Source organism: Mirounga angustirostris, unplaced genomic scaffold (assembly GCF_029215605.1).
Source record: "Mirounga angustirostris isolate CCGP_5_RB_7025 unplaced genomic scaffold, mMirAng1.0.hap1 SCAF_3, whole genome shotgun sequence".
NCBI lineage: Eukaryota > Metazoa > Chordata > Mammalia > Carnivora > Phocidae > Mirounga > Mirounga angustirostris.
Genome location: NW_026991711.1, coordinates 33,763,384 through 33,783,241, shown reverse-complemented (window position 1 = coordinate 33,783,241; position 19,858 = coordinate 33,763,384). Strand labels below are relative to the sequence as shown.

At 38.6% G+C, this 19,858-nt stretch overlaps 1 protein-coding gene across 2 annotated transcripts; it reads right to left on the bottom strand.

Moving 5' to 3' along the window:
- Positions 1 to 587: 587 nt before the first annotated feature.
- Positions 588 to 19,740, bottom strand: MZT1 (mitotic spindle organizing protein 1). Of its 2 annotated transcripts, XM_045869562.3 has the most exons (4): positions 19,545 to 19,740; positions 9,670 to 9,815; positions 9,424 to 9,472; positions 588 to 2,386 (listed from the first exon to the last, which is right to left on the bottom strand). In XM_045869562.3, exons 1-3 carry the CDS (start codon positions 19,618 to 19,620, stop codon positions 9,434 to 9,436), a joined length of 261 nt encoding a protein of 86 aa, XP_045725518.1. In that variant the 5' UTR covers positions 19,621 to 19,740; the 3' UTR covers positions 588 to 2,386; positions 9,424 to 9,433. The 2 variants fall into 2 exon arrangements, with proteins under 2 accessions (XP_045725518.1, XP_045725519.1); XM_045869563.3 differs by lacking the exon at positions 9,424 to 9,472 and having other exon boundaries at positions 19,545 to 19,725.
- Between the last annotated feature and the right edge of the window lie 118 nt (positions 19,741 to 19,858).

The window sequence follows — 19,858 nt, the reverse complement described above, 5'->3', positions numbered from 1 at the left end:
CATAGAAACAGGAGGAAAATGTTTACCTAGAAAAATGGGCTGAAGGAAGAGAGAGTGGGGAGTCACTGTTTATTGGATGATGAAAAAGTTCTAGAGAGTAGTGATGGCAGGACAACAGTGTGACTGTTCTTACGGTTACTGATCTGTACAACTTAAAAACAGTTAAAATGGTAAATTTTATGTTGTGTATACTTTACAATAAAAAATGTGGCTAGTGTGAGGAATTGAATTTTTTAAGTTTAATTAATTTAAATATGTTTAAAAACCAATATTTGATTCAGTTATTAGAAAACGTTTAAATATGCTTTAAACGTGTATGAAATTTTGTAATCTCCCACTATGTAATCTCTTGCTTGAAGTAAAGAAAAATACAATCTCACACATATTTGAAATGCCAACTTTGTTTTCAAGCCTGGGGCAACGTTAATACAGCTATCTCCTTTCACTACCAGGAGAAAACTATCACATTTTACACCTAAGCCTAATTTTACATTGTGAATTATACAGCCTCTAAATAACCTTCATTCTAGATACCTGCAGAAACACAAGTTGTGTTCACAAAGCATATATTAAATCAAAAGTACATGTCAATACCACCAATGGTTTTATTTTTTGTCACTGACAACATGCATAATACTGCCAATTGTATCATTACAATTTTTGATTTTGTTAAACAGTACTGAAGTATGCATTAAAAATATATGTTTACATTTAAATTTAACACTTAAAGAAGTTCTCTTTAAGGCGTTAAACATAACACCTTCTCAATATATTTTCCTGCTTTGTATCATACATAAATAACTTAATCTACAAAATCATAAATAGAACTATTAACTCTTGTGGCCTAAGAATATATACCAACTTTGGAGCTTGACAAAAATGTTGTCTTTATGATTTTATGGGTAACAACATGCAGGACTTGCAGTATTTACTATCAAATAAATGACTTATCACAAGTCGTTTACTGTCTCCCAACTGAGTCTGCCAATAATACACCTTCCAGTGCCCTTGGTAAAGATGCTAGGCGCTTACAAAGTCAAAATAATCAAGACTAGATTTTACAACAGAAGGTTGTCACTTAATTACTAAGCCTTACTTTGAAGAACAAAAATGCTGCTAAAGAGTAAATACTTGTATTATCATTTAAATGGAAGCTAATAAAATCTAAAATAAAATCAGATTAAAATCCTATCACTCTTGGGAAAAATATTCCTTTGAGATTTTGCTACAGGAACGGAATTAACACTATCCTACATTTTCTAAAATTTATTTTGAACCATCACTTTGATTAGTTAAAACTTTCAGGGAAAAAATAATGACACACAAAGTGACCTTGGAAAGGAATACTTATAATTCCTGATACAGAACACTTGATTATTTAGTTTTTGTTCAATGACTGGAAATCTTTAGTCCTTCAGAAAACACCGTATTTGTTGATAGATACTTCCTATTTAGTGATTTATTAGGTAACCACTCAAGATATATTAGGTAACCACTCAAAACTATTTCTACATAATAAAATTAAAGAATTTTACATATTGGAAATATTTCATTATGCATTATTTTTAGGCCATCAATTTATAGAGTATAAAACTTAGAAAGATAAATACTGTCAATAGTTTCATTAAATTTAAATGATTAAATTTAAATGATTCAAATGACAATACTCAGCACTGTCACTACTTTTAAAATCTAAGTTTCTAAGTTTTATTTTTCGATCAATATAAAAATGATCTGGTTCATACTGTTAACTGACAGAAAAACATTCATGTTTAAAAAACTAAATACTCTTTGTTAAAGAAGAGCAGGTTAAAACAAATGATTTCTGGGCTCTTATAAAAAAGATTCTGATATATGTTGTAATTCTAAATCAAAATTCACAAATGGTGGCTGAAATTCTGTCAACTTTTAGCCCAATACAACATAAATCTATGGTTATTTTGCATAAACAATTCAAAATTAAATTTTATAATGGAAATGTCAACAAGTCATAACTACTACATTACTTCTGATGGGTTCCACTATACTTCAACCAGGCACAGCAGATGTGCACATCTGATAGACTGCTTAGAAAATTAAAGCTATCATGATGAGCTATAAATAAGGAATACATAAATATGAACACAGCAATGCCAATGCATTAGAGCTGTTAAAAAAAAGATGTGATGTAAACATATCTGATAGTTCTCTCTGTAAGCCATTTTCCACTGATTTATAAAGCTATGGTTTTATAATTCTTTTAAAAAGGAAAATGTTTCTACACTGCTGCATGCAGTAATTTCATTGTACATTCTTGACTACAATGCAATCTTCAAATCCTCTTGAAGAGCTTGACATATCTCATCAGAATTTCTCCAGAAAGTCAGCTTGTCGTATTTTCAGCAGCCTAGAACAAGAAAGTAAGTTTCATTATAATAAAACCACGAAAAAAGAGACACCATGGAGATAGATTTGTCAATACTGCATTGTCATTAACAAACAATTCCTCCTCCACATATCCTGAACCACTTTTATCAGGATAATGCAGTGGGGTTTTTACTTTTTGCAGTACATTAGAACTACTTCTTGAACTGACTGCTAGGCTAACAGTGGAAAAGTGTTCTCTCATCTTAAATAATACAGTTTATGTAAAAATATACTGCTACTTGAAAAACTGACCCAAGCAGACCTTATCCACATACTGTATCCACCTTATCCAGACTTTATTGGTTTGTCTGTTTCTGCATGTTTCATTATAGTGTGAAAAGGGGATTATGAATGAAAAAGACCTTTCTGTTAGAAAGCAGAGGAAAAAAGGGCAAAAGGGAATAATGAACACATGGCTAATCCTGCTTCACCTATACCACCAACTATTATACTTCTCCTGATTATTCTGCAGAAATTTCCAGCCACCATGTAAGTCATCAGTAAATGATTTTGAGACATTTCTTTTTCCTTTTTAAAGATTTATTTATTTATTTTAGAGAGAAAGAGAGCGAGTGCGCACACATGCGCTCAGGGAGGGGCAGAGGGAGAGAATCAGGCTCCTTGCTTAGCTTGGTTAGCTTAGTGCCGAGCCAGATGGAGGTTTGACCTCACAACACTGAGATCATGACCTGAGCTGAAATCAAGAGTCAGATGCTTAACTGACTGAGCCACCCAGGTGCCCCTTGATACATATTTCTAAAAGATAAGGATTTAAACAAGTAATTTCTTAATGCCAAATATGAATATGATGATTTTAACTAAGTTTAATTTTAGAAACACACAGTAAACTTTTCATTCATTTACGTTTCAACTTCTTAATTAAAACTTGCTTTTAAGTTTAGTCTAAGTTCAGAGGCCTTTCACGAAAATCCCTTAACATGCTAGGAAAATTGTAGTTAACTCAATCTGAAACATTCTCTTTGCAATCAGCAGAACCTACCCTTGTTTGTCCATATAGTTGGCTATTCTAATTAGCCTTTCATTTCTTTGGGTTTATTACCCACAAGGATTAGAAACTAGTTTGAAAAAATCTCCCTTGTTCTAAAAAGTTTCTTATTTCTACCCTTAAAGGTTCTTACATTAGCTTTAGCTGCATACCTTTAGGCACTCTGTCTTCTTCCTAACCCCTTTCTCAGTATCATTTACTTCAAGGAAGAATTGAAATAATATAAACAATTTTAGAATTTTTAAAAAACTAAAGTACCTTAACTCTAATGCAATGTCTAGTCCCATTCCATTTTTATACTAATTTTTGAGGTTCTCCTCCAAGAAACAGACAATGGAACAAGTTTTTTCACCTAAATTAAGCAAGCCATCAATCTTGTATAGCATTCCTGTTATATGAATATAGTACTACTCTGTTTGAAAGGACAGCAATGGCATCCTAAAGAGCTCCAGTTACCAGACTGCCGTTAGAGACTCCAAAATTTCATAAGCATTGGCCCTGGGAAAAACCAACTTTAGCAGCCTTGTCTCCCACACTTTGGTGTAAGTTTATTCCCTCCTTCGGGAGGATGGGTGGGGACATAAGACTTATTGAATCCCTTATTTCTCTCCCAACTCCACATTCTACAGCTCCAATGTCCTCATGCCATACAAAACCTTCCTACAGTGAGGAGACACATCACTCCTCGTAAGGTATTAGTGATCAAACAGGACAGCTGCAAGAGAAAGGGCAAGGCTTATTAGTGCAAAGTGCATCAATAATAGTCCAATTCGAGGCACCTTGGTACTAAAGTAGAAGATACAGGAAGTAGGTTTTGCCCAGAATTTCTGAAATCGCCATATGTAAATGACTGCTTATAATTAGCCCTGAGGAGGCAATACTAAAGTTCAGTGCTTGTAGAATCATTCATAAAGTCTATTTTACTTGTAAATGCATTCATTAAAAGGTATGGAAACTGGAAAAAAAAAAAAAGCCTATTTTTTAAAAACCGTACCTTAATTAACAGTCCCACTTATGCTCTGGGAGATACATACAACGCAACACATCTACTGATGCAAAGAAACTGACCTGTGTGACACACAACCAACTACTTTTACTGTAAATGATTTAAACAATATACAAATCTGTGAGAAAGTAAAAACAATTAATGAAAAATTGTTGCAATTGTCTACATAGTTAACTAAAGAACAAAAGGAAAAACTGGATGTTTATAGACCAACAGCTCCTTGCAACATTTCAGGATGGCCTTGATTTATATTTTACACATTCTAAAATAAAGGTAAGTACCATATAAGGAAATTCTAATCACTAGGATTTCTAGGTAAAGGCAGTAGAACATAACAGGAACAGCAACAGGTAAGAGAATAACTAATTTAATAGTAACTAATAAACCAACCCAACAGCAGCAGGTAAGAGAATAAGTAGACTTTATAATCTAAAGAGAAGCAACCTGTGAAAGGTTATTCTTTAATCCATAAAGTTAAATGTAGTATTTTTATTTTTAAAGTGGCATGCTACTATCTAGAATGATGTTCACCAAATATTGCTGATTATCTCTTGGGTGGTTCTGAATGATTTGTTTCCTTCTTTGTATTTTGATATTTAAATATTTTAAAATTATGAGCATTTAATAAAAATTACATAGAGATTTCAAAAATTCCTTTAAAGAAAAAAGTTCTAATTAACATTTTTCTTCTTTGCTAGACACTTTTCAGGATTCTCTTCTCCACCTAGTTTTAATGAGAAACTGGCATACTGGTTTTGTTTATGGAGAAATATATTTTCAGAGGCCGTGTGTGTGTGTGTGTGTGACTGATCTTCCATTCAAAGGGCAATGCTTTCTGATTTTGTTTATCTTAAATATTGATTTTACCTCCTGTATCTCACAATGGTCCACTATTCTCACTATAGAATAACCAGCATGTTCAAAGCTAAAAAAGCAATTCTATCCTAAGACCTTGGGTTTATTTTGCCTAAGGAAGTGCTATGCCAAAACACTTGTCAGTTCCTCTTGTACCCCATGGACTAGGTTCTTTGTCTCTGGTTCCTTTATGGCACTATAACTGCATTACAATATGAAACCTTCATGCTCTTTTGCCTCCCTATTCTGTGTCAAATTCCAACATAAACAACAAAAATTCACGCAGTTGTGGATGATGTTTATTAAGTAAATTCTCTTCCACTAGAATTTCAGAAATTTACTGATCAAAGACTATGATACTGCATTTTATTTTTAACAGCAGGGTTATGAAAGAATACTAAACCAGGGAATGTTCCCATGCTACAGTCCATTAATTCACTTCTAATCACATTTCACCCTTTCTCAAAAAGCAGGCTTAGATATTTTTTAGAACTTACTGTAGGTGAAAACTTAGTAGTTAACAACTCTGAAGCCAGAGTCCAAGTTCAAATCTCAGCTCAACTACTTCTCAATAAGTCCTTGGGAGAAGCTGGCCACCATAAGCTTCAGTTTCCTTAGCAGTAAATTACTAACATCAGTACCAGTACACATCACTGCTGTGACTCAGAGTACTCATAAATATTAGTTATTCTTACGATATTATTTAGTTATTCTTCTTTCTGTCATATGAAAGCTCAGTTGTGAGTTTAAAAAGAAACAAGGTTTAAATAGTTTTTTTAAAGATTTAAACATCTGACTAAAAGAAATTAGTAACTTACATGCACATTTAACAAAGGGTTCACATTCAGAATATTTAAGACTACCAATACAAAAGGAAAAACAGACACCCCAGAAAAAAAAAAAAGGGCAAACTACTTGAAAAGGTATCTCACAAAAGAAAATGGCCAAAAAAACATGTAAAAACACATTCAACCTCATTGGTACTAGGAGAAATGCAAATAAAACCACATAAGAAACCCATACACACCCACCAAAATGACTAAAATTAAAAACACAAAAATAAGTATTGGCATAGATGTGGAACAAGGAAGGGAAACTCATATGCTGCTCATGGAAACAGAAATACAACCACTTTAGAAAAGTTTGGAATTATCTATATTCAAGTTGAAGATAAACATATGCTAAAAACCAAGCAACCTGACTTGTAGATATACACCACCCAAAAGAAATGCATGCACATATGCATCATGAGACATGCACAACTAGGCTCATAGCAGCATATTCCTAATAGCCCCACACTGGAAGCAATCGAATAGCCATTCACAGTAGAAAAGATAACTGAATAGTAGTATATTTGTGCAACAAAGCATGATTATTTCAGTGAAAAGGACTGTATTACAGCTACACACAACATAAACGAACCTCCGGGGTGCCTGGGTTCTGCATGTAGAATCTGCTTGACATTCTCTTTCTCCCTCTTCCTCTGTCCCTCCCCCTGCTCCTGCATGCACTTGCACGCACTCTTATTCTCTTTCAAATAGTCTTTTTTTTTTTTTTTAAAGATTTTATTTATTTATTTGACAGAGAGAGAGATAGCGAGAGCAGGAACACAAGCAGGAGGAGTGGGAGAAGGAGAAGCAGGCTTCCCGCTGAGCAGGGAGCCCGATGCGGGGCTCGATCCCTGGACCCTGGGATCATGACCTGAGCCGAAGGCAGACGCTTAATGACTGAGCCACCCAGGCGCCCCTCAAACAAAGACAAAAAAAGAAACAAACAAACGAACCTCACATGATTCTGCTCCTAAGTGGAATCTAAAAATAAAAAATGAATAAACAAAAAGCAGAATCAGACCTATAAAAAGAGAAAAAAACTGATGACTTGCAGAGAAGAGAGGGGGATGGACAAAATGGGTAAAGGAGAGAGGGAGAGATAGGCTTCCTTCCTTATGCTGTGACTTTTATTGCTGTGACTTATTCATTCTGTAACTGGAATAAAAGTCACAGCATAAGGAACAGTCAGTAATATTTTAATAGTGATGTCATGGGACAGATGGCAGCAAACCTGTTGGGGCAGCTGGTGGCTCAGTCAGTTAAGCGTCTGCCTTCAGCTCTGGTCATGATCTCGGGGTCCTGGGATTGAGCCCTGTGTCAGGCTCCCTGCTCGGCTGAGAGCCTGCTTCTCCCACTCCCCCTGCTTGTGTTCCCTCTCTGTCTCTCTTGCTGTCAAATAAATAAAGAATCTTAAAAAAAAAAAAATCTTAAAAAAAGTGTAAACCTGTCAAGTCACTAAGTTGTACACCTGAAACTAATCTAACACTCGTGTGTCAACTATACTCAAAAAAACAAAAAACACCCTCTCAAACATAATGTTAAATGAAGAACCCAGTAAAGACTCTGTTGTAAGATTCCAGTTTGTATCACATTCAAAAATTTTACAAAATTAAACTGCAGTGTTTGAAGACCCATGTTTAGTCAGTAAAACTGTTAAAAATAAGAAAGCTTCTACCATAAAAATCAGGACAGTAGTTACTGGAAGGGAGAGCAGGAGAGGTTAGTGGTACAGGAGCTCAAGGGAACTTGTAGGACTCTAGCAATGAGAATTGTACAGATATTCTCTTTACAATAAATTTTTACTAGGGAAATGTCTTCTGTTTACCTTTTTGCGTTTCAAGTTTTAAAAAATCTCAGAAACAACCCAAATCACTGGAATTTACTAGAACTGACTAAATTTGAGATGGGTAAATTACATATATTATATAGTTTTGTTTTCTCGAAGAAAAAAAAAAGCTAGAGAAAAGTCACTTTGTTCTTGGACAAGTTTTCAGAGGGACTAACTTGAATATCAGTATCTGTGGTGAGTTAGTTTTATAAACATGGAAATAAAATCACCCAAGATTTTAAATTACTGTACACAAGTCAGAAAGGGAATATACCTTTCCTGTTCCCAATGTGAGCAACTAAAAAGTGGCGAGTTTGTATTTGAAAAAAGGTGGCCCTTGGGCCCATGGTGGCAGTGCAGCCAACTGGCCTCGGCAGTCCCTTCCTCTCAGAGCTGTTTGTCATTCTTCCCTTCTCTTGAGGGAGAAACACATGACCACAGCCAGGGAGGCCTAGTGGCCAGTTTCCTTCCTGCAGAATCCAGAAGTACAGAATCCCAGCCTTCCTTTATTTTGTCTGGGTCCCTTGCAGTCAAGTCCGAGAGGGTGGACTACATTTATGAATCATATACCCAATCTCCTCACCAGAGCCCCACTCTGGGCTTCCTCTCCAGAGCACGCTGTCTGGGTAAGGCTGAGGGTTTTCTAAATCAAGTGCTGGCTCCTTTTCGCTTACCAGTTCCTTGATTTCTCATTCCTCTTACATTTTATTATAAGTAGCAAGCAGAAATCTTGCTCCTGCACTTTCCACACTTTGCTAGGAAATTTCCTCAGCTAAATATCCAAGTTCATCACTTACAAGTTTTATTTTTCTTCCAATAATAAAACAATTCAGCCAGGTGCTGTCACTTTGTAGCAAGGACAACCTTCCCTCCAGTGTTCAATAATATGTTCCTTATGAGATCTCACCAGAAGCCCCTTTAAAGTCCATTATATCCAGCAACATTCTGCTCATCATCACGTATGTATTCTCTAAGACAATTAAAGCTTTCTCTACTGCTCTCCTCTCCTTTCTGAGCCCTTACCAGAATTGCCTTCAATGTCTATAGTTCTACCAACACTTTCTTCAAGGAAATCTGCGCCCTTTTTATTAAGTGTGTAAAATTTTCCAACTTCTACCCATCACCCAATTCCAAAGCCACTTCATGACTTGTAGGTCTTTGTTACAACAGCACCCCATTTTCTAATAGTGAAATCTGTATTAGCTTTCTAGGGCTGCCATTACCAGGTACCATAAACTGGGTGGCTTGAAACAACGGAAATTTATTTTCTCATAGTTCTAAAGGCTAGAAGTCCAAAATCAAGAAGTCAGAAGGCTCTAGCAGAAGATCCTTGCCTCTCCGTAGTTTCTGATGGCTGCCAACAATCCTTGACCACCACTGCTCTCTCTGCCTCCACTGTCACAAGGCAGTGTCTCCACATGGTTAAGATTATACTTGCGGATACACAATTTCCAAATGAGGGCACATTCCCAGGTACTGGCCTTGAACTTACCTTTTTGGGCTCACAACACAAGGAAAATTCTAAACACAGCTGGAGACTTCTGAGAAAAGAAAAAGTGGTCCATGACAGTAGCAATTTTTGTAACTGAACATATGCTACTAAGATCCTGGTTTTCAGAATTTCTGATGGTGACAAAAGCTAGTTTAATCATATTTAAGTAGGATCTTTCACATAAACTCATTAACCATTTTCTAAACAAAAGCATCTTTCTTTAGAATGAACATACAGATCACTAACCTTTAGTGCTTCAGTGGCCTTGCGAAGTTCCTTAATAACGGACGATAAAGCTTCTGGGTTAATTCCTTGTTCACAAAGCCGTACACAAATAGACAGAGTTTCCATATCTAAGCCAGTATTCAAAATTCTTGAAATTTCCAGCAGAACTGAAAAAGACAGAGGAAACTTCAAAAACAATTACATTAAAAAATGTGTACCCAATACTTTGTTTTTAATTCATATAATACACACGGTACCAAAGAACTAGCACAGCATCCCTGTAGTTTGAAATTGTCATGTAATACTGTCTTGTTCTTACTCAGCCTAGCACCAGAAATACACTTATACCCTCCCTCCACATAACTGCTTTTTATACTTTGATTTATATTCTACCACTCATTCAATATCTTAAATATATGCATCATAATCAGGATTTTTCAGAACATTTCCCCATTTTTAGTATGCTTTTACAATGTAATTTAGTCTCATAACATCCCATTTTATGAAAACACCATACATTACTTAACTACTCTACTATTTTAAGAGTTAAGTGGGTCTCATGTTTTCCCCACTGAAATAATCCTATGATAAGATCTGTACATACTAACTTCATTTTATTTCATTAGGATAAATTCCTAAAAGTGGAATTGCTCAGTAATATACATATTTAAGGCTTTAAAAGTACTTAGAAACTTCTACAATTTGACAGGGTAATCATGTCCATTAAAATCTAATAGTAAAAAAATGAAAGCCCATTTTTTAACTTTTTTATAGTACTTCATTTTATTGTAGTTTATAAAAGTAATTGACACAAGAAACACTAGCAAAGAGAAGCAAAGAATATAAATACACTGGCTTCATTAAATTTTGTTTTATGGTGGTTGTTTCCCGAGCATGTTTAGATTTGTTAAAAGTCAACGGTCAACATGTTATCTATGGCTTCCTGTATTATTTTCCCTTGGCATTATACTTATACTTTGCATTCCCCATGCAAAGATTATATAACCACCCACCAGTATTCCCTTCCATCACTTCAAAGTTTATTTCCTGCCTGCCTATAAACATTTAAATATTTAACTCCCTGCAGTTTGGGTCGAACGAAGATAGGATCTAACTTTACCTCCCTGAAATAAGTCCATTCCCTCAATACTATTTATTGAGTGATCTCTGCTACTACTACTCAATTAAGATGCCACGTTTATCACATAGTAAATTCCCATTTACCCATTTGTTACATCTCTATCTTATGTCAGAACCACAATTTTAACTACTAACTTTTATCAACATACAGAAGGTTAAAGATTTTGTTATCTTTCCTTTTCATAAGCTCTTTTGTTCTTTCAGTGAACTTAAAAATCTTGAACAAGGAGCACCTGGGTGGCTCAGCTGGTTATGCATCAGACTCTTGATTTAAGGTCAGGTTATGATCTCAGGGTTGTGAGATCTAGCCCTGTGTTTTCTTGCTGGGCATGGAGCCTTCTTAAGATTCTCTTTCTCCTTTTCCCTCTCCCCCTCCCCCTGCCTCTTTCCCTCTCTAAAAAAATCTTGATCAATTCCAAATACAAACTCTGTTTGGATTCTGACTTGAATTGCATAAAAACTACATTATTTTGGGATGAATGGACAAGTTAACAATATTGAGGGTTACATGATGTCTAACTCCTTCAAAAAACTAACGCAGTATTCATGATGTTCATGAGATGGGCCCTTCCCACCTTTTCGTATCAGACATTCATTTTCATCTCTAGAATTTCAAGGTTTTTTTTTTTTTAAATGTCTTTCATGCCTAAACTTTTTGAACACATGGAGCATAGTTTTAATGTCCTTGTTTGCTAAGTGTAACATCTGTGTCAGTTTCAGGTCTATTTCAACTGACTGAATTTTTCTATCATGGGTTGTATTTTCCAGCTTTGCATATTTAGTAATTTTTAATTAGATGCTTGACATTGTAAATTTTACCTTGTTGGTTGCTATTTTTATATTTCTATACATATTATTTTTAAAAATATTTTTATACATGTTCTTGGGCTTTGCAATGAGATGCAGTTATCTGAAAAGTTTGATCCTTTTGAGTCTTTTAAGATTTATATAGTCAGGGTCAGAAGCCCTGTTTAGTGTACGGCTAATTGTTCCTCATCACTGAGGTAAGACCCTCCTGAGTGCTCTACTAAATGCCTCGTGAATTATGAAGTTTCCATTCTGGCTGGTAGATACAAGCACTATTTTTAGCCTTCTGTGAGCACGGTGTACTGTTCCCTCTAGTTCTTTTGAATGCCTTTCCTAGCTTTGTGGGTTCTTTCCTCACACACATGTGCTAATCAATGCTCTGCTGAATACTTGAGGGGGACCCTCCTACCGGTCTCCAGAATTCTCTCTCTGTAAGCTCTTTCCTCTCACATATTCTGTCCTGCAAACTCTACCTGCTTTGGTCTCCCTGGACTCTAAACTCCTTCTGCTAACTTAGGGGGTCCACACTACCCCCCAATTGCACTGCAGCTGGAAACTCTCTGAAGGTACCAAGAACAGGCAACTATTGGGCTCTCTTCATTTACTGTCTCTGGGATCACTGTTCTTTACTACCTGATGTCCATTGTTCTGTCTGGGTTTTGTTTTTTTTTTCTTCCAGGTAGGAGGGTAAATCCAGTTTTTGTTACTCCATCTCGGCTGGAAGCTGACAGCCCTTTCTGTTTCATTTCTTCAGTTTTGATATGCCAACATACCAGTACTGCTCCTCAGTTGTATGCAGGCTGTAGTTCATGTTATCCGCTGAATTTATTTCAGTAATTCTATTTTAAGATTTCAAATCCCCCCCCATTAATTGCTTGTCCTTATTTCATAGTTAAATGTTTTTTTATAACCACTTATTTTGTGGCTATTGTTTCTGCCCTTACCTATCTGAAGTTAGATTCTTTGGCCATTTTTGAGATTTGCGTTTTCTGTTTCTTCAAGTATAAGCAAGCACCAAAGGAGAATGGTTAAGGGTCTGCTCTCTACAGCTAAAGTACCTGAGTTCAAATTTCACCTTCATTACTTAGTAGGCAAGGTAACCTTATTTATTTATTTATTTATTTATTTATTTATTTATTTATTTTAAGACTTTATTTATTAATTGTTAGGGAGAAAAAGAGAGAGCAGCAGGCAGAGGGAGAAGCAGGCTCCTGGCTGAGCAGGGAGCCCGATGCAGGACTCGATCCCAGCACCCTGGGATCATGACCTGAGCCAACGGCAGACGCTTAACCGACTGAGCCACCCAGGTGTCCCGCAAGGTAACCTTTCTGTGCCTTTATCACTCTGTGAAATAGGGGTGATAGTACTTACTTCACAGGGTCATTGTGAGAATTACAACACACACTCAGAATGCTGTGTCCATTGGCATCTAGTGCTCAAAAAAAGAGCTATTGTTACTATCTTCTCTTTTTTCAATTTTCATGTGAGTTGTTTATGTTTTTCATCTATCCTGGGTACTTAGTGATTTCTGACTGGAAGCTCATCTTCAATAGGAGATTTTTCTTGATGTCTGGAATTGGTGAAGCATCCTTGGATGGGTAGTCTCACACTGGCCTTGGCCCTCTGGAGCAGCCCTAGTGGAAGCATAGTGGCTCCAGAGCCACAAGACACATGGATGATACTTCCCAATCCCTGGCCGTGGCAGATGGTACATTCCTGGCCCCCAGCTTCCCTCAGGCAGGGCAGCACGCTTCATCAGGTTCCATTCCCAGTCTCTTGCTGTGGTTCCCATCTGCTCCTCTTTGGGGAAAATCTCTTTCTAACCAGGAGATTTTCCTTTCTGGTTTCTGAACATGGGTGTGCTGATAATTGCATTTTAGTATTATTTCCTGTCATTTTTATATGCTCGGAGCAGAAAGTTTTAGCCATGTGCTCCATCATCATCAATTTTGGTAGTGAATCACCAATCTCTTTAATTTTTAGTTTTGTCTTCATAATTGCATTCTACCTTGCTTTGGTATATTCTAGGTGATCAGTGCAAATATTCTAGAATATTACTTATTTTTATTTTGTAGCCAGCCACCTTAACAAATTCTACTGAAGTTTTTCAGTTAATTCTCTTGTTTTCTAATTAATCATTTTACCTATAAATAATAATTCCATGTCCTTCGTAACAGACTTTTCCTTTTCTTATCCTTCATTATTTGCTTAAACTTTCATATCAGTGGTTTAAAAAAAATTCAGTGAAAGCAAGTGTTTCTAATGTTATTTGGAATGCTTTTAACACTAGCGTTAAGGATGATGGTAATCTCATATAGCTATCCTTGGCATGTTAACAATGTAGGGTTTTTTTGCTAAGACTTTAAAATTAGGGAAAAAGTGCTGAGTCTTATGAATACCTTTTCATCAAACACTGAAATAACCAAGCAGCTTTTTCCCTTTGACATAGTGAAAGAATACATTATATTGACAGACTATATTCACAGCTGAAGAACAGTGAGCTTAGGAAATCCCTACTTTTATAGTAGCAGTTAGCAAACTTGCTCATTTTCTGGAAGTAGATGTTACCTCATCCCTCGTGTTGTTCACTGTAAAAACACCACTGAGAAACAGCAGGAAGAAAGAGCAGTCAGGGCCTTGCTTTCTTGGCCTATTGAGCAAGAATGTACAGGTATGCTCAGGGCTCACAGGCTGCATCTCCCAATAGTGACACTGCATGACTTCTGACACTAGACTTAAGGTAATACAGCTTCCTCCTGGCTCTCTCTTGAGGCACTCTCCCTTGCAACCCAGCCACCAAGTGGGAAGAAACCCACATGTTCCAGGACAACAGCCCCTGCTGCAGGCCCAGCTAACAGGCAGTATCAACTAGAAGATGTGTGAGTGAGGAAGCTTTGGGATGACTCCAGATTCAGCACTAACTGCAATGCATTAGAGACCCTCAATGAGAATTACCCAGATAAGACCGGCCAACACCCAGAACTGTGAGAGACAATTGCTGTTTTATGCCAGTAAGTTTGGGATGGTTTGTTATGCAGCAGCAAATGAAAACACGTACTCTCTGACCCTACTCCAACTCTCCAACATTACCATTATCACCATCACCATTATCCATTGCTAAAAATTCTCCTCTCCAGTTTTCTCTTCATGGTAGACTCCTATCTATTAATTCTCTGCTTATTCCTGACTTCATGCCTTAGTTCATGCTTTTCTCCTCTGCCTTTTCTCTTCTCTCCATGTAACTCCATGCTCTTTTTCAGGTCCATCTCAGAACTAGTCTTTCTTTCCTTTAAGCTTTCTTGTAAAATGCATGTTGATCTTTACCTACTAACTTCATAACCCATCTATAGTAAGTACTTCTGTAGTGCCTACTGTATAGTCCTTAGGTGTATTTTGTGCCTACTACACTACTGCTGGAAATACAGTTGTGAAAAAGACAGATATGGTCCCAATCCTCATGGAATTACAGTCTATGAAACATCGATATTAAAGTAATAACTGATCCTAGTTAAAAGTGAAAGAGGGACAAGAAAAGCATACCTCCAAAACAAATTAGAAGGGCATCTTACATAGTTGTGAAAGATAGCGTTTAGGAAAGACTTGTGTGAAAAAGTGACACGCTTACACTTCAAGGGTGAAAAGAAATCAACCTAACTAATGCAGAGGTAGGAAGAAGTGCTAAGAGAGAGTGAAAAAAACAGCTTGTGCAAAAGTTCCTGCACTAAAGAGAACTTGGTAAAGAACCTTTCATAGATCTGAAAGGTTCTTCAGGTGAAGGCAATGTAATTACAGGGGGAGCAGAGGTGTAAAATATGAGAAAAGACAGACATGAACACCCACTAAGGCTCTACTGAAGATTTCAGAACTTTGGGAAGCTATTAAAAAACATAAAAATGGGGGTATGACAATCAAATTTTCATTTTTAAAAGACTCTGGCTGCATAATAGGGAATGGATCTTGGAAAGAGACAGAACACCCGCCAACAGGGAGTCCAGTTAAGTTACTGCCATCTTGGGGATAGACGAGTAGATGGCATGGACAGGAGAGATCAAGAAAAGTGGTTAAATCTGAGACGAAGGAAGAACTGAAAGGGCTTAGTGAAGAACAGAAGTTAGGGGAGGTAAAAGAAAGCAAGAATGATTCCTAGGTCTCTTTCTCCCATGAGTAACTAGACTGATAGCCTAGGGACCATACATTTGTTTCACGGACACTACCTTGTACTGTGAACTCTCTTAACTCCTCCTTCTAGCTTACTACCTGATATATAATAAAGTAGCACTACACTGAAACCCTCTGGTAAGGAAGGGGTTCATTTTTATCACTATTATAAAGAACATAATTACTAGTCGTAACTGGAGGCATAAGGAAAATTTTAAAATATACGAAAATAAAGTATGAAACTATCAATACAGTATCTAAAATTACAAAACCTTGAAAAGCAAAAGGCAAGTGAGTACACTGGAGGAGAGAGAGAGAGATAGAAAAGACTGACATTTGAAAGAAGGAATCTGGAAGAGAATGTTCAGGATCTAAAATGAGAGTAGGGGATATAAGAGCTTATACTAAATCAGGACCAGGATGAGTCAGGTTCCTTTCAGCGTGAGCCACACAGATAAATTACAAAGTCTACCTGCTTTTGAAGTATCATTATCAAAATGCTTTCACTTCACAACAAAAATAAAAATGTTTATAGCCTAGTTCTACACCCTGAAATCATTCAGATCCATTAAAAAATTAAATTGCTGGGGCACCTGGGTGGCTCAGTCAGTTAAGCGTCTGCCGTCAGCTCGGGTCATGATCCCAACGTCCTGGGATTGAGCCTGGCATCGGGCTCCCTGCTCAGCGGTGTGTCTGATTCTCCCTCTGCCACTCACCCCATTTATGCTTGTGCTCACTCGCTCTCACTCTCTTCCTCTCTCTGAAATAAATAATCTTAAAAAAAAAAAAAGATTAAATTACTGAGGGCTGATTCTAGTACTGATGGGAGAGAAGTAGTAAGAAGATGAGGGGAAATAATCTTTAAAGTGCATAGTCAGACTCAAACTTTTGATTCTCATGGCTAGATTTAAATACAGTGAAACCCTGCATTAACAAAGTTTCAAATAATAATAATGTTATTTGGATAGTTCAGTCTAGCCCCTTGGGCAAGCTAAAGTTTTATTTCTGGGAATGAATGTGGAGGAACGTGGGACTATAAAATGATAACATGAGGCACCTGGATGGCTCAGTCGGTTAAGTGTCTTAGGCTCAGGTCATGATCTTAGGGTTCTGGGATCCAGCAAAAGAAGGGCTCCGCGCTCAGCAGGGAGTCTGCCTCTCCTCTGTGCACCATCCCGCTAGTGCACGGCTGCACATGTGCTCTCTAATAAATAAAATCTTTAAAAAAATATAAAATAAAATGACAACATTCAACTTCACATTATATATGACTGTCTTGGACTCCAATTATGGCATGATAGCAGGGATTTTCTGTAAGTTCAGAATTCTAATGGACATGATAGTCCCTAGCTGCCACATTTAACAAATGGCGATTCATTGCCAACCTGGGGCCTTCCTATCTTGAGGTTTGTGGGCAAACTGTGTGTAGAGGGGCAGTGTTCTCTAAGTCACACAGCCTCTCATTCAGTTTTTTTAAAAATCTGTCATTTCTTCACTGTTTCATGCTCTTACACTCAGTAATCTTCATTTTACACACACTTCTCTCAGTAAAAATCCTGATGCAACCAATACAACCAGGTCTCATTTGTAAATCACTAGTTCCACGAGAGACAAAATGGGAGTTTCCATCCAAATGGGATTCTATGGCCATATAAATAAGGAACCTAAGCATAGCTAACATAAACTGACAGAAATGAGGCCTCACACTCTCCATTCTGTTAAAACAACAACAACAAAAAAAACCCCACTGGCTTCCAAGCAAAGGTGTAAGTCAGTACAACCATCACCCACTTTTTGAAAGTTTGTCTTACTCCACTCTGCTTTTACAGAAGACCTACATCAGTAGCTATTTTTACTTACCAAAAGAAATCCGAGTTTTCGCTCTTATGAAAAAAGGCAAAAATGAAAATAGCATTCAGTGTTTGTTTGCAGCAAGCCATTACAGCGCACAACCCCAGCATTTAGAGTGTCATTGCCAAGCTCCTTCCCCGAGAACTACATTCAACATCTCACCATCAAGCTGCAAGAGCTTTGAACTGTGTCTGGGAGCATCTGTGCTTTATCTCTATTTATTTTGTGCATCTGTTAAGATATGTCCTAAGGCATCAGAAAAGCCTAAGAAAGGTTATTTTTTGGGTCTGAGAACACTCAAAAAAACTTTCCATATAAATCAACTGCTTCTTCACTATACACCATTTCAGCTTTAGGAAAGGTTTCATGGGAATGCTCTGCTTTCAGATACGGGGGTGGGGGGGGGGTGGGGGGGGGAGAGAACCTGTAATGTAGTACATTAAGAAGGAATGAGAAATAGGCTGAATATAGTGTTCAGAATAAAATCTGGGGCGCCTGGGTGGCTCAGTCGGTTGAGCATCCAACTCCTGATTTCGGCTCAGGTCATATCTCAGGGTGGTGGGATGGAGCCCTGCCCCCTAAGCCCGGAGTCTGCTTGTCCCTCTCCCTCTGTTCCTCACCTCTCCTCCCCCCACTCCGCCCCCATCTCTAAAATAAGTAAATAAAATCTTTAAAGAATAAAATTCTGTTTTTCAGAAAAACAGCAAAATAGATACTTGGTAAATAAGAAATAAGATGCAAATGTTCTAGTAATGTAAGTACGTCTTGAAAAAGAAAGCAGCAACCCTCGCAGAAAGAGCCAGAAGTCTCATTAGAAGTCCCTTAAGCAGTGGCTGAATCAGTAAGTGGAGCCTACAGTGAAGTAGACAGGTAGACACAGCGGGGAGGCCGACACTACCGAGTGAGAATTGCACAGCTTTGTTTCAATAAAGATGGAGACTAATGTCCATATCCCCTGGAAAATGCAAAAAAAAAAGCAATATTTAACATCCATCAAACACATACAAGAGGATATGAACAAAATGGAGACAAAGGAGTCTGCAAGTGGGATATACATGCAACATAACACAAAAGGAGTAACAATTATCTTTTGATTCTTCACCTTCGATATGCCTTTACCTTATCTTAAACATTCACAAGAACCTTAGCAGGAAACGACCTCATTTTATAGAAAAAGACACAGGCTCAAAGATGTCTAAACTCACCCCCAGAAGTATAAAGCGGCAGACCCGGCATAACAGAGCGATGGTAACTCCGAGACACTTCGGCTTCTAGCACGTGTGCGCAGGTTCGACGCCCGCGTGCCTCGAGGCACAAAACAGGTAAACACACCTACAGCCTCAGAACAGCCGCGTCACCCGCTCCAAGAAGAAGTAGAGAAATTCCGAAGACGGGGCGACCTGCTCACTGGCCGCTTATTTAAAAAACGCCTACTCCAGGGCCAGAGACAAAGGACAGAGCGGTGACCAAGCACACAAGGCCGCTCGCTGTCCGCACGAGGCTTACAGTCTTGAAGACTCTTCCCGCTCAGGACTAGGAGAAGAGGGCGCTCTGCCGGCGGCGCGGCAGGGGGCGCGTGGGGTGGCAGCGGCACGTGAAGCCGGCCCCACAGGAAGGGACGCCAGACCCCCGCCGCAGCGGAGGGGCGTGGCACGCGGGGAGCTGGAGCCGCGCGGCTCCCGCGCGGGAGGCACGAGGCGCGCGCCGGGCTGACGTGGGGGCTGGAACGTCGCGCGCGCGCCAAACTACGCCAAAGCGAAGAGAGAACTCTCAAAGGATGGGATCATCAGCACTATGGCCCTGGCGGGTCCCTTGAGAGGACCCTCAAAGATGTCCTTTGGGGCAGGAAGTGGACCTAAAGTCCTCCTTGGCTTACCGCCGCCTGGGGGCCTTGGCTGCGGGAAACGGAGAAAGGTAAAGGGGGACAAACGGGCACTCACCGTCCATGGTCTCCCTCACCGCGTTCAGATTCGCCGCCGCTGCCGCCGCCGCCCCGGCACCGCCGCTACTCGCCATGGCGGAGGCCGAGGGAAGCGGGAGAAGGGCCTGACCCGGAACTGGAGCGCCTTCCTTTCTGCTGGGCAATCACACCACGCGTCCCCCGCTCACGCCGGGCAGGCTCCGCCCCTCGCGCTCGTCGCCAGCGTGAGGCTGCGTTGATTTAAATTTGGAGCCTCGTTACTCTGCGCGGAATGCGAAGCGAGGAGTTGCCATTCGAATTTACTACGCGGCCTCGATGCGATTGGTTGGTTCG